The sequence below is a fragment of the Eurytemora carolleeae genome, unplaced genomic scaffold (genome assembly GCF_000591075.1).
Source record: "Eurytemora carolleeae unplaced genomic scaffold, Eaff_2.0 scaffold275, whole genome shotgun sequence".
NCBI lineage: Eukaryota > Metazoa > Arthropoda > Copepoda > Calanoida > Temoridae > Eurytemora > Eurytemora carolleeae.
Window position 1 is genome coordinate 76,702 of NW_019396230.1, and position 14,768 is coordinate 91,469.

Genomic DNA, 14,768 nt, shown 5'->3' on the forward strand with positions numbered 1-14,768 from the left:
AGTCAGTGTTTGCAACAAAAACTCAATTTCGTTAAATGCACTAGACTTTTAGATTAATTATACACATATATAATTTAATTCAACATCTAACAAATCTTAATTGAGCATTATTTCAGTCCAAATAAATCTCTATTTAATCATTACAAACACTTTAATTTTATTAACAAAGCCCGAAATTTGCTAAAATGTTTTCTCCACAGAATAAAACAAACTGAAAATACAATATACAGTATACAGCAGCATATTAGCAAGCTAATTTATGTAAAATACAATATACAATATACAGCAGCATATTAGCAAGCTAATTTATGTAAAATACAATATACAATATGCAGCAGCATATTAGCAAGCTAATTTATGTAAAATACAATATACAATATACAGCAGCATATTGACAAGCTAATTTATTTAAAATACAATATACAATATTCAGCAGCATATTAGCAAGCTAATTTATGTAAAATACAATATACAATATACAGCAGCATATTAGCAAGCTAATTTATGTAAAATACAATATACAATATACAGCAGCATATTGACAAGCTAATTTATGTAAAATACAATATACAATATACAGCAGCATATTAGCAAGCTAATTTATGTAAAATACAATATACAATATACAGCAGCATATTAGCAAGCTAATTTATGTAAAATACAATATACAATATACAGCAGCATATTAGCAAGCTAATTTATGTAAAATACAACATACAATATACAGCAGCATATTAGCAAGCTAATTTATGTAAAATAAGTTTTTCTTCTTTGAAAACTTTTCATATGCTTTCATCCATAAAATGAAAAATATATTTTTATTCTTCATTTTTCCATGCTTAAAGAATAATCTACCGCTGTAGGAAAAATCCGAACTTTAAATTGCTATTATCAAACCTTATCCCACTCAAAGCTAATCCAGCTAGGTTTAATTAAAATTTAGAAACCCGAATATTATGATATTTAAACTTGAATGAATGCTGAAGTCAGTAAAAGCGTCATAAAATTGACAAAGAAAATTAATTTTTTCCACAAACTCCAATTTTCTTATTCCTATATCTTTAAAACTTGATGGTTCAAATCTTTAATATTTCAATCGTAGATTATTTGATCTACTAGTTTGAAATATCAAAGGTCTAACACATTGGTGGCAAGGAAATAGGGATTAGAAAATCAGAGTTTGTGTCAAAAACTCAATTCCTTTGAACCTTTTTTGGTACCATGTATAATATGGATTTTTAGAGGAAAAGGAAACAGTTGCTTAAAAATTTAAAGTCTTTTGTTTCAAGTTTCTGCCCTTGAATACTTATAAACTCAAACAATTGTTAATATCTCAAACCGTTGTAAATCAATAGCCTAGCCAGTTCATATTTGACTTCACGAGGTCAGTAATGTTACACAAGAGATTTATTTAGTTCAGGTTAAATTTATTTTTAAAATTTATATATACATATGATATAACATATATAAGTAACTATGTATTATGTAACTAACATATATAAATAACTATGTATTATGTAACTAACATATATAAGTAATTATATATAACGTGGATTTATTAATAAAAAAGATCAAAGAACCACTCCTGGATTGAGCGTTCCTATATAGATAATGTCTTTAATTTAGTTGTCTATTTTTTGAACGTAGGGTTGATTAAAATTCAATGTTTTAGTTTATTTATTCTTATACGTACGTATTCCGTGCGCTTTCCACCCTCTGGCTAATTCAAATTTTCTTCAACTGTGTCCATATATGTTTCTTTGAAAATATAAATCGTACAGACTGCCTTTGTGAATATCCAAAATAGAAATATAAATAATTTGGTCACACAAACCCTAGGACCATGTCACACTTATTTCTAAACCGAGTTAAAGAAAACGTTAATCGTCTTTATATATTTTTATCTAGGACGAATATCAATCGTCTTTATATACTTTTATCTAGGACGAATATCAATCGTCTTTTTTGAGTTTGTGGCAAAAACTTAATTCCTTTGTTTATATTTTCCTTGTTAATAACTTGACTAAAGAAGCCTCTGTTTAGTTGCTGAGTATGTACATGTAGTGTACGAGAGTATGAGGGGAGAAAGCTTGTTTACAATGGATTCTATTCTCTCCATGTGCAGGTTAAGATATAGCACCATTTTATTACTTCTTAAATTACCTCAAATCAAGGGTCTGATTAGTCCTTAAAGAGACTGCTAAGCGTATTTCAAGTGATATTCCATGCAAAGATGGCAATGCCCGATTTACAACGGTACCCTTGAAACCTTTATGGAAGACCACGTCGTTTTTCTTACTCGGAAAGTGTTTATTTCTGTGATCCTAAAAATGGAATACCGATTCTAAATCTGAATTCCAAACTTTTAAACCTTGAGTTTGATTATTGTGTTTTAGGCTTGAATCAGTTTATTTAAAAACAAGAGAGGAGTTCAACGAACTCTGCGAGACTAAGGTTGGTTCAAACCTTTCATTTGTTTATACTTATTTTTTATCTTTTAATTTGTTATGTTTTTAATCAATTTCTTCTGTTTTAATGATTCAGTTAGATAATGTTCTCATAAATATTATTTTTTATTTCTTAGTTTTACTTTTGTTTATAGATTACATGATATATCATGAGAAAGATACTCTTTAGAAAACTATTTCTTGTAAAGATAAAATACATAAACAAGAATCTGGATATTTAGAAATTACGACCCTTTTAGATGAAAAGAAAGGGTCAAGATAGGGCCAAGAAAGGGCCAAGAAAGGGCCAAGATAGGGCCATATAATTAAATCTAGAAGGGGGTGAAAGGCAACTTTCTTTGGTTGGTACTGCTTTTACTCAGGGGTTGGGGACTTTAAAATGTAACTTTCTAGAAACAATTTAACCTTTTTATTTGAGGTAAAACGAATACTCATACAATTAATTAGCCATAAAAAGAATTTCTTTTTCATTTTAGTATGTAGGTAATGAAAGAAAAGGCCAAACGTAAAAGGGAGCGATTCTGTATAAGTTAAAGATTAAACTTTTTTTATATTTGTGCGAAAAGTAGAACCTAAATGAAAGTTTTAAAGTTGATGAATCTAAGAAGATGTAGGAGCACAGATTATTGAGTGTCTGATATCGGCATATATATGAGTTTGTTTCTCTATTGGATTCAGACTAGATACATGTTTCTATTTAAACCTGAATACAAGGAGGGGAAAAAGTAAAACCTTTATTCTAATAACATAAATAATTATTTAAAGATATTTCTACGAGGGGGGGGGGGTCATATCCTTCCAAAAGCTACAATACATTTTCTTTGTTGGAAAAGAAATAGTTTGGTTTAATAAAAAGTTAAAAAAAACTTGAAAACAATAAATGAATATTGCACCAATAAGAAATTACTATCTACATATGTATTATGTATACGAAGCTAAAAACTTTTTTTTTCACTCCCAAAAACTATTTCCTAAGAAAAGGATTGAAAATTTGAAAGATAAGTTGTAAAGATGAATGAAAACTAATTTCTGAAGATATGAATAAGGGGCAACAGTGGAATATAAATTATATCATCCTAACCTACCGCAATATAATTCCCAAGGGAACCTCAGCTGTAGACAACACAGTTCTACCTTTATCTTCCTGCTTATCCAACATATTAACATATTGTCTATTTTTCCCTCAAAAAAACAAGTTTGGTCAAATTAATTCTGAACTGAATACTTGACACAAACTTAAATTTTTCTCATCCCTATATCTTAGCAACATGATGTTGGTAATGCCTTAATTTTCCAAATTTAAATACTTGTTGTGGCAGAATTTATTTTTGAATATTAAAGGTCTATTACATCAGGCTGCAAAGATTTGAGGATAAAAAAATAATTTTTTGACAAGTTTTCAATTCGTTTGCAATTAAGTTTTTTTTTACGAAAGATATTTCACAAATATTGTTCTTCTAAATCTCTCTTAAAATTTTATTTTCATTGTTTGTGTTTTGATCCAATTAACGCCGAAACTGCTGAACCAATTTAATACACATTTTTGACCTTTCATCAACATACATGCGCCTGTGCAAAAAGTTTTGCAAAATTTCTTTGCAAAATTTGTTTCTCTGTTTCCTTTTGTCATAGACTTTCAAAAAAGATATTAAAGTTGATCTAATGACTGAAATTGGATTTTATTATAGATTTATTCTGGTGTAGGTACAATAAGGCTTTTAGGCAGCATGCCTGAGGAATCAAGAAGTAGGCTTTAAAGCCCAGATTTTAGCCTGATGTGAGGAGATTGTATGAGCTAGATAAGTCAAGAAACTTGAACAATATTTCAGATCAATATTTTTATTTACTTATGTCCAAAAATCATAAGGGGGGGGCGGCCGAGGGGTTGTTTCCTATGGACCCCCCCCCCTTCAGTAGGGGTAAAATGGAAGGTCATTTAAAATGACATGGAGAGTCCCATTAATATCTTGTAATCTCAATCTTACCTTGTCATCCTAACCTTGTTTACTTCTCTAGTCCATATACAACACACATTACACAATTGGGGGGGATCTTACATGCTTCTACAGGGTTATTATAGAAACATTATTGATATGTACAGCGGAATTCACAGGGGGGGGGGCACATTTTTAAGCCTCATAAAATTTTGGAAATGATTTTTGAACAGCATTGAAAGTGAGATTTTCTAATGGCTATATAAGCGGCGGATTTCTATCGTTGATTAGTCATATTTGAAATGGTGAACATTCTTTTGGGTAAAAAATGAAATTGTATTGTACAGCATATGAATCAGGTTTAGAGAAATGAAATTTTGATTTAAACTTTAGTTCCTGACTTCAAACTGTTATGCTAACCATTGAATAATGGTCCATGTTTGATCCCCTGTTGTATTTCGCGATCTCTCCTTTTAATTTTATTGTTTTAATTAGCATTAAGGAAAGCTATATTTATTAATGTTCGTCAGACTTTCTTACTTGGTAGCCATGTGTCCAATAGTATTATAAATAGTACCCAATAACTTTATTTTACTTCTTATTTTCTAATTGTTAGTTTTGGCTCGCAGTTTTACAGTCATACAAAGATTGGAAGCTCAACGGTAAACATAATTCGATAAGAGCATTTGACCTTATTACTTTTATACGAACGAAACGTTAAAACGAGTGTATTAAAGTTCCAAAATGGTAGTTTTTTGGGCTGGATACAAAACGTGAGTTAATGATGTATAATTATAATTTGTAAGGTCATCAAAATTTGGTGGAGACACTCTTTAACCAGAATGCATGTTAATGAACTATCAATGTGAACTAAATGTTAATTGACTAAACCTAAATGTTTATGTTTATTGTTTAATTGTATCATGTAGATATTGTGTTATGATACTTATATTTACAATCAAAACTAATATCAGCACAGAGGTTACAACTTATAAGTATTGTTAACCAATTTTAGAACCTGGTCGTGTCACAGTGCATTCCAGTTCATTTCTTATACTGTGCCGAATTTCAACTAGTATAGGTCAAGCAGTACAGTACAAATACAGATTATATAAGGGAAAACCGGACGGTACGCCAAATGAATGATACTTTTCTAGTGAAATTTATGCTTTAAACTTAGACTAACAAAGACCACTAAAAGCTGCTTTCAGCCTAATTGCAAAAATATGAGTTATATGTTTATCACTTCAAGTGGATTATATTTATTATTTTTATTATTATTTTTATTATTTCAAAACTCTTCAAAACTCTTGATTCTTTAATTAGGACCCAATTTCTATTATTAAATTAAATAGGAAATAAATTTACATTTCGCACTATTCGATTAAATTAGTAATATTAAATCAGCAATTTAGATCATCAGGGTTAAACTAGCAATATTGAATTAGAAATTTTTGATCAAGATAATTAATTAGAGATATTAAATCAGCCATATCAGATGAGCAATATTAAAGCAGCAGTATTGAATCAGCAATATCAGATGAACAATATTGAATTAGAAATATTAAATTAGTAGTATTGAATTACGATACTTTAAATTAGCAATATTAAATCAGCAATTTAGATCATCAGAATTAAACTAGCAATATTGAATTAGCACTTTTTGATCAAGATAATTAGATATTAAAGCAGCCATATTAAATCAGCAATATCAGATGAGCAATATTAAATCAGCAATATCAGATGAGCAATATTAAAGCACCCATATTAAATCAGCAATATCAGGTGAGCAATATTAAATCAGCAATATCAGATGAGCAATATTGAATTAGTAATATTAAATCAGCAATATCAGATGAGAAATATTAAATCAGCAATATCAGATGAGCAATATTAAATCAACAATATCAGATAAGCAATATTAAAGCAGCAATATTAAATCAGCAATATCAGATGAGCAATATTAAAGCAGCCATATTAAAACAGCAGTATCAGATGAGCAATATTAAATCAGCAATATCAGATGAGCAATATTAAAGCAGCAATATTAAATCAGCAATATCAGATGAGCAATATTAAATCATCAATATCAGATGAGCAATATTGAATTAGTAATATTGAATCAGCAATACGAGATGAGCAATATCTGATGAGCAATATTGAATTAGAAATATTTTCTTTGGGTTTTTCTGTTTTCCTATTGATTTCCTACCTCTGCAGTCTTTTCTTTCGATTTAGGTTAAACATCAATATTTGTTGTTTTCTAGTTGTTTATGCTTCATCAATTCATCAATTCTTTTCAACACTCCAGGAAATCAGGGGGGGGGGAGGCCCAGCGCGGGAAATAAAATTTTTAAATGGATTTCTTGTCTTCCTCCACAGTTTAACACTAAATAACAACTCCAAATTTATGCTGAATTACTGGTACTTTTTTGCGATGTTGCAACACCTAGTGTTGATTTTACACTCAAGAGTGGAAAAATGAATGTTAGAGGAACGTATAAATAATTCAAAAACGGTTGAAAAAAGAAGTTATGTTTAGAAAACTGCAAGGCTTTAATCTAAGCTAGTAGGTTTAAAAAAAAATATCTAGCTTTCTTACAAATGAGTTTAAAGGAATCATGTCATTGCCACAAACTCTGATTTTCAAATCTCGATATCTTTGCAACCCAATGTCGTAGTCCTTAAATATTTATAAGTATGAATTCTGTTAGATCAAAAAATCATTTGTTGCTTTTTGGATTCTTGTTTTTGAGACAGTTTTACCTTATTGTGATATTGAGAGTTTGCTACTGTTGAATGTATCTTCTCATTGAAATTCTATCCAGACGGGAGGGTTGATGAGATTTAAATATCTTCACTTTGCATACAAAGAATTCTGCTGTTTTACATTTTAACATAATACATAATATGCATAGGTTTATGTAGGGTTTGGCATAAAGGAAAGATCTATTAAGGATTAAAGTGTACTAAATGAAATTTTAAATTTTTAAAGGAATTTTCCTTTTCATAGAAAGGAATTGAGTCATTGCAACACTCTTTAATCTTCTAATCATTATATCTTTGCAACCAAATGTTGTAGACCTTAGATATTTAAAACTATGTAGTCTGCTGGCTCAAATAATATTAGTTTGAAATAACAAAGGTTTACACCATCATGTTTTAAAGATATAGGGATTAGAAAATTTTAATTTGTGGCAAAGACTCAATTCCTTAAAAGAAAAATTTTGTTTTTAATGACAAAACTAAAAATTGTATTAGTTTTAATCGTTGAAAATGTTATTAACGAAGTATTAATCTTCTTAAGTTTTCCAAATTATTTTTTAAAAACACTGGAAATATCAACTTTTTCTTACCTTTTTTTCTGTTTTGAGTAAAGTACCAAAAATATGATACCTGACATGAGATTTTAAAACTTAAACCCAAGTGAAACCCAGAGTGGGGCTCAGATAGAACCCAAGTCAGGATTGGCTCTGATTCGACCAATTAGAGACTGCTTAGACTTTCTTTCTGTAGCAGACAGATTACTAGCAGATCAGCTGTGACAAGGAGATGTAAATTTCGAAAATCCGAAACTTTACGTAGATACATTATTTGTATAGTAAGTTTATTTCAAACCTTTGATCAAATATAACACTACAAATAATTCCCGAGATTTTAAATGACAAATATAAAAGTTTTTTCGAAATATTTGTCATCAGTGGCTGAAGACTCGAGCCTTGAAAAGAGAAAAACCTAAGGTGGTTGGTTTTTACAAAACTCAAGGCCATTCAAAACCCGGTTCGTTACTTGAGCTTTACAATTGGGTCTAAGCAGACGCAAAGACCGGGTTTTATTCGGGTTAAAGCTTTTAAAATCTCGTCTCTTTTTTAGTGGAACTAAGTTCTTGCTACTAATTCAAAATTTTAATTCCTATACCTTCGCAACCTTATGGTGTAAACCTTTAATATGTCAAACTAAGACTATTTGATCTGACAAAATTCATGGTTTGAAATATCAAAATTCTGCGATATTGGGTTAAATTATGGAACTAGGGATTAGCAATCAGATTTTATGGCAAGAACTCAGTTCTTATATTAACTAGATTAAAGAACTTTTTTTAAGAAAATGAGACGAGCCATTGATATTCTCAAATTCTATTCTAGAAGCACAGAAATTGAATTTGAGTCATGCTCCTGTTCATTTTACAAGTTTAAATTGTAATAAAAGTCTTTCGGTGTAGATTCTATCTGCATTATATAATTGCAATTTGGAATTCAAAATATTTAAAATGTTCCTGCCTAGTTTCAACTTCATGGTGTTGCCAACTGAATATTTTGTATCTAAAAAGGTATGTACTCCCCCCACATCCCCTAAAAAGTACTTACTTATTGTCTTTGAAAAATTTAATTTAACTTTATTATAGGTTTATAAAATATTATTGAGGCAATATAAAAACTTTATATTCTGTTTGATCAAATAGTCGCAGCTTAAAAAATCCAAGGTTTGCACCACCAGGTTTATAAAATTATAAAATTAGAGTTTGTGGCAACAATTCAGTTCTTTTTAACATTTTTAGAATCTATCTTATTCAGAAGTACTTACAAAACATATTCAATTTTACAGTTTATAAAGTATAAAATGATTTGAATACTTTTAGTGGTTTAGATACATTACCAAGATACATTACAATCCCAAGAGACTATAAGATGCAATTTCTAGTTACCCAGCATTTCTAGAGTGACACATCCGGTTTTCAACGGAACTCTTTTTTCTTGGATGTGACTACCGGAAATAGAAAATGATATTTTTATAATATTAAACAGTTTGCACAGTGTTTGCAGATAACACAAGGATTGAATTGTCTAAGGTAGCGTGGCCTGGCCGGAGAGTCATTTGATATTACATTTACTGTCCCTTGAAGGTTATTTGATATTACATTTACTGTCCCTTAAAGGTTATTTGATATTACATTTACTGTCCTTTGAAGGGTATTTGATATTACATTTACTGTCCCTTGAAGGGTATTTGATATTACATTTACTGTCCCTTGAAGGTTATTTGATATTACATTTACTGTCCCTTGAAGGGTATTTGATATTACATTTANCCCACCCACAGAGAAGAAATAAATAAACCGAACCAGGATAATCCTTTACTGTATTCTTAACACAATACATGTCGATAACAAACCAAAGGATTTTCTCTTTGCACAAATAATTACCCAGGGGCGCCTTCATTTTACCTGGTGTAGCTAGCATGAACAATTTTAATAATTACTAGTCTTCTTTTAAAATCAACTTTGAAGACTGAACACAAAAAAAAATTGTTTAACTCTGTTTTTTTGTTGCCCCCTGAAAAGTTTACCCAATAGATGTTAGGCCCCAGGGATTATTAGAGAAATTATCTGTTATTGCTTGTCAATAGATGTACAAGGTATAATTAGTTTAGTCACACTCAAATACATCCAGATATCCATATACAGGCTCTTTTCTATCCTTTAATCTTGGGCTCCCAAGGTATAATTAGTTTAGTCACACTCAAATACATTCAGATATCCATATACAGGCTCTTCTTTATCCTTTAATCTTGGGCTCCCAAGGTATAATTAGTTTAGTCACACTCAAATAAATCCAGATATCCATATACAGGCTCTTCTTTATCCTTTAATCTTGGGCTCCCAAGGTGTAATTAGTTTAGTCACACTCAAATACATCCAGATATCCATATACAGGCTCTTCTTTATCCTTTAATCTTGGGCTCCCAAGGTATAATTAGTTTAGTCACACTCAAATACATCCCATATACAGGCTCTTCTTTATCCTTTAATCTTGGGCTCTCAAGGTATAATTAGTTTAGTCACACTCAAATACATCCAGATATCCATATACAGGTTCTTTTTTATCCTTTAATCTTGGGCTCCCAAGGTATAATTAGTTTAGTCACACTCAAATACATCCAGATATCCATATACAGCTTCTTGATACACATCAAATTTATTTTGTTTTTGCTCATCAGTTAACTTGAAATAATCTTTATCTCGCATCAACTCAGTCAGAGCAGTAGTTTGAATATGTTGTTTTTGTACAATCTTACGCAACTCTTGTAAATTATGATAATCTGCAACATCACTCTTATGTAGTTCGTTATCCAAATAAAGTTGTTGCATATAGTACAGGTAATCATGGAATTGGTCTTGCTTGGGTAGCAAAAACCCTTAACCTTAATGCAAGAATTTATTTACCAGAAAATACCTCTCCAATTAAACAACAAACAGCAAAATATTATGGAGCAGAGGTTATACTAACTAAAACTAGACAAATGGCAGAAGATAAAGCAAAGAGTGACATAGAAAATGATTTTTACTATTTGCATCCTTCTGATAGTGATTCTAGTATAGCTGGGGCATTTTAATTTATTAGTCCCAAGATCTATAGTTAAATCTTTAGCGGTTAAATCACCAGCAATAGTTTGACTTCCAGGCAAGCTAATTATCTTAGCTTGACTTGCTTCAATGCTAGCAAACTTAATGTCTTTTTCTATTTTCTCCTCATAAGAAAATAACTAATTGCAAGAGCCATCGTCCTTCTATAAGCTCTCCTATTTTTAAAGCATCTTCAGTCACATTTCCAGAGTGGGATAAATTTGACCTTCTTAATGTATCATCTAATGCAAAGCCCATTAGAGAGTTTGTTAATTGGAGATATTGAGCCTCTATCAGAAGGGGTTTAGGAATTTATTACAAAAATCTAAAGAAACATTAAACTGATTGCATCCTCTCCAACAGATATTTCTTTAAGATAATCATAATTCATACTAACCACTCCAAATTTGTTTTATAGCTAACTCGACTAGTATTATGCTGTCATTGCGAGCGAACGTATGTGAGCGTGGCAATCCATTTCTAATCACTTTCCTGGATTGCTTCGTTGCCACTAAAGTGGCTCCTTGCAATGACTAAGTAATACTATTCGGGATAGCTATAACCATTAACTTTCATTTTGAGTATACACTAAAAATACCTAACACTAAGCTTTTCATGCAATTTAATTTGAAAAATATTTATATATTATATCATCCCTGCGTAGAATGCTATACCACAACTGTTTTTTATCCTTTAATCTTGGGCTCCCAAGGTATAATTAGTTTAGTCACACTCAAATACATCCAGATATCCATATACAGGCTCTTTTCTATCCTTTAATCTTGGGCTCCCAAGGTATAATTAGTTTAGTCACACTCAAATACATTCAGATATCCATATACAGGCTCTTCTTTATCCTTTAATCTTGGGCTCCCAAGAGTCTTGCTTGTTGAAATTGTTTGCCAGTTAAGATACTTTTTTTTACACTATGTAAAGTCTGAGCAGTCAAAAATTAAAGGCCCGGGCATTTTTAAAAATGTTTGATTGATTTTTCTTCGTTAGGCATTTATTTTTGTATTTTCTAAATATAAATAAAATAACCATTTTTCCAATACTCGTGGAAAAGCACTAGACGTATTATTCTGCGCTGCACATGGCACTATTCTGTTGCATAAAACGCGTTGGTTCAACCACATATTTGGTTCACTAGACGGGCTGGTACGGAACATGCAACTTTTGAACTAATTGATTGAACCAAAGTGTTTTCTTGACTCAATTCAATTAATTTTCTTCTTGATTATTATTCATCTTATTACTTTTGTTCTTCTCTTTTTCCCATTTGAAGTATTTGCTTTGAAGATGAAAATGATTAGAAAAATTTAAATAATTGACAGCATTTAATGAAGTTAGGAGGGCTCACAACCAAAATATTTTCTTTTCTAATGTTTCACGAAACTGCATTTGAAAAATATTTTTGCATCAAAAAAATTCTAAAGTTAAAGGGCTGCGAGTGAAGGTTAAGCTTCCCATTATAAGCTTAACTTAATCTTTTATTTTCCTGGCTTGCTTTCTTTGGAAATGACAAATCTTTATTACAATCTGAAGAAATGAGAATTCAATTTAGTTATCTAATAAAAGTTTAGATTTGACACAGCTCTTTTTATATCTCAGTTACGGTACCGGTTTTGAATTAAGCGCCGGCTTTTTTAGTGGAACCAATCATATTTGAGCCTCGGCTTAAATTTATTGCGCGGCTCAAATTCTTTAAATTCGGCCTCTGGAAGAACTTTGTTACAGAAGAGAGCAATGGTTTTATTTTTTTTTTCTTAATTCATCTACATTTTACATTCTACATAATCTACATTCTTAATTTATCTACATTCTTAATTTATCTACATTTTTAATTTATCTACATTCTACATATCTACATTCTTAATTTATCTACTTTCTTAATTTATCTACATTCTACATATATCTACATTCTTAATTTATCTACATTCTTCATTCTACATATCTACATTCTTCATTCTACATATCTACATTCTTAATTTATCTATATTCTACATTCTACATAATTAAATATTCTTCTAATGAATTGAACAGTGCTCCTTTGTTTACATACCTGGAGCCCAGTATTCACAGTTATATACATAATACATAATACATATCAAAATAATATGAAAAATTCTGGTTTACGTAGAATTTTTTTCTTTCAATTTCGATTTTACAGAAACACAAGATATATTTTTGTAAATAGCTTGTAATAGCTTTTACCTATTTTACATAGATATGGTTAAAAGAAATTGAGTCTTTGTAACAAATTTTGATTTTCTAATCTCTATATCTTTGCAACCAAATATCGAAGACCTCAAACTATGAATTCTGTTAAATCAAATATTTAAGTTTGAAATATAAAAATATAAAATAAGTCTTCAGCTCCTGTATTATGCGCCACTTAATCTTTTAAGGTCCTTGATTTTCAAGGAAAGATTGAAAATATTCAATGGCTAATAATTTAGTGGTTTTTTGAAATGGGGTTTAGCTTTTAGGATGAATCGTAATTAAAAACGAATCTTCATATTCTCATTTCCATTTCCGCTGATCTTAACACCATGTAGTTCCATGGGATAACTGAAAGGGACATTAAGAGTACATACAGACTGATCATTAAGGATAAGTAACTCTAAAGTTCAATATAAAAAGCCGTAAAATTGGAGTGTAGGCTAGCGTAAAGGGTGAGTGACATTACATTTATTCCTTGCAAATCTAGAATATTCTATGACCAGCACTGTTTTCAAAAATTAGAAAGTAAATATTAATATTCCTGAATATAAAACAGCTTGCTAAAACAAAGGGTATTGTTGTGAATTGCTAACAATCTTTTTAACCTGCACACCAGATGGATATAGAAGTAGTATGTACCAATTATTTCACAAATAACTTATAATATATTCTATATCCATTCAGCTATATACATCAAGTCTCACTAATCCAGTTGGCATAATAAAACAGCAAAGCATATGCAATAATACAGCGTATATGGGGGGGACAATGGGGGTTAAGAATGAAAAATTTAGTGCCCAAGGGGCCGGGGGGGGGGGGGGCTAAGTAAGTAAAGTCCCCCGGCACCCCCTTGACAAATTTCTATGTACATCCATGATTGCCCTCCACTACTAAAGTACGAATTCAATTTAACCTTAGTTTATGACAATTTTTCTCCTCTCAATAAAACTTCAAATAACAACCTTTTTGATTTTCAGATATGAAAAGCTTAAAAAAAACCAATTTTGTGTGTTTGTATTGCAGGGTCCTGCTGACTGCTGTCCTGGTTGGTCCCTGGGAGGATACATTGCTCTGCTCTTCAATAGAACTTCTTGTTTTACTATTCAGGTCTCATTATATAATTTCAAGTTTAGGAGTTACTTGCTCGATTTACCACAATTAAACCCTTTAAACCTTAAACTGTAGACGAAAATTGATTAGAGACAATAAGTGGATTTATGCAGCAACGACTGGAAGACAAATTGACAGAATTACTTTGTTGACAGTCTGTTTAGCTACGTTTTATCCGATATCATTTTTATATTTTGCATTTGCAATCTTGTGAAAATACTATTAAATGAATACTAATATCATTAATCACTTCTCTCTCAGCAATATACTTTATCTAGAAATATTCCATTATTCTGGAGTCACGGAAGTTCGTAGTAAGATTTTGATTCCACTGGAGACCACCGGAGGGAAATCTTTTTCACTGGAGGGGTTTGAAAAAACGCTTTTTACAATTCAAAACTTTACGCAGGGTGATTTACATTTCACTGGAGGGATTCAGATGTACTTCTTGGGGGGTTATAATTCCACTGGAGGGATTCAGTTATCCTTCCTAGGGGTTTATAATTCCACAGGAGGGATTCAGTTATCCTTCTAGGGGGTTTATAATTCCACTGAAGGGATTAAGATATCCTTCCTGAGGGTTTATAATTCCACTGGAGGGATTCAGTTATCCTTCCCAGGGGTTTATAA

At 30.7% G+C, this 14,768-nt stretch overlaps 1 protein-coding gene across 5 annotated transcripts in view; it reads left to right on the top strand.

Annotated features, from left to right (window-relative positions):
* Nucleotides 1-14,768, top strand: part of LOC111698789 (protein dispatched) — a 74,839-nt gene that overhangs the window by 10,434 nt on the left and 49,637 nt on the right. For all 5 annotated transcript variants that reach the window (XM_023469223.1, XM_023469224.1, XM_023469221.1 and 2 more), the window contains exons 9-11: nt 2,044-2,125; nt 2,397-2,454; nt 14,052-14,135. In XM_023469223.1, the coding sequence (XP_023324991.1) occupies nt 2,044-2,125; nt 2,397-2,454; nt 14,052-14,135 (224 nt within the window). The remainder of the gene's footprint in view (nt 1-2,043; nt 2,126-2,396; nt 2,455-14,051; nt 14,136-14,768) is intronic.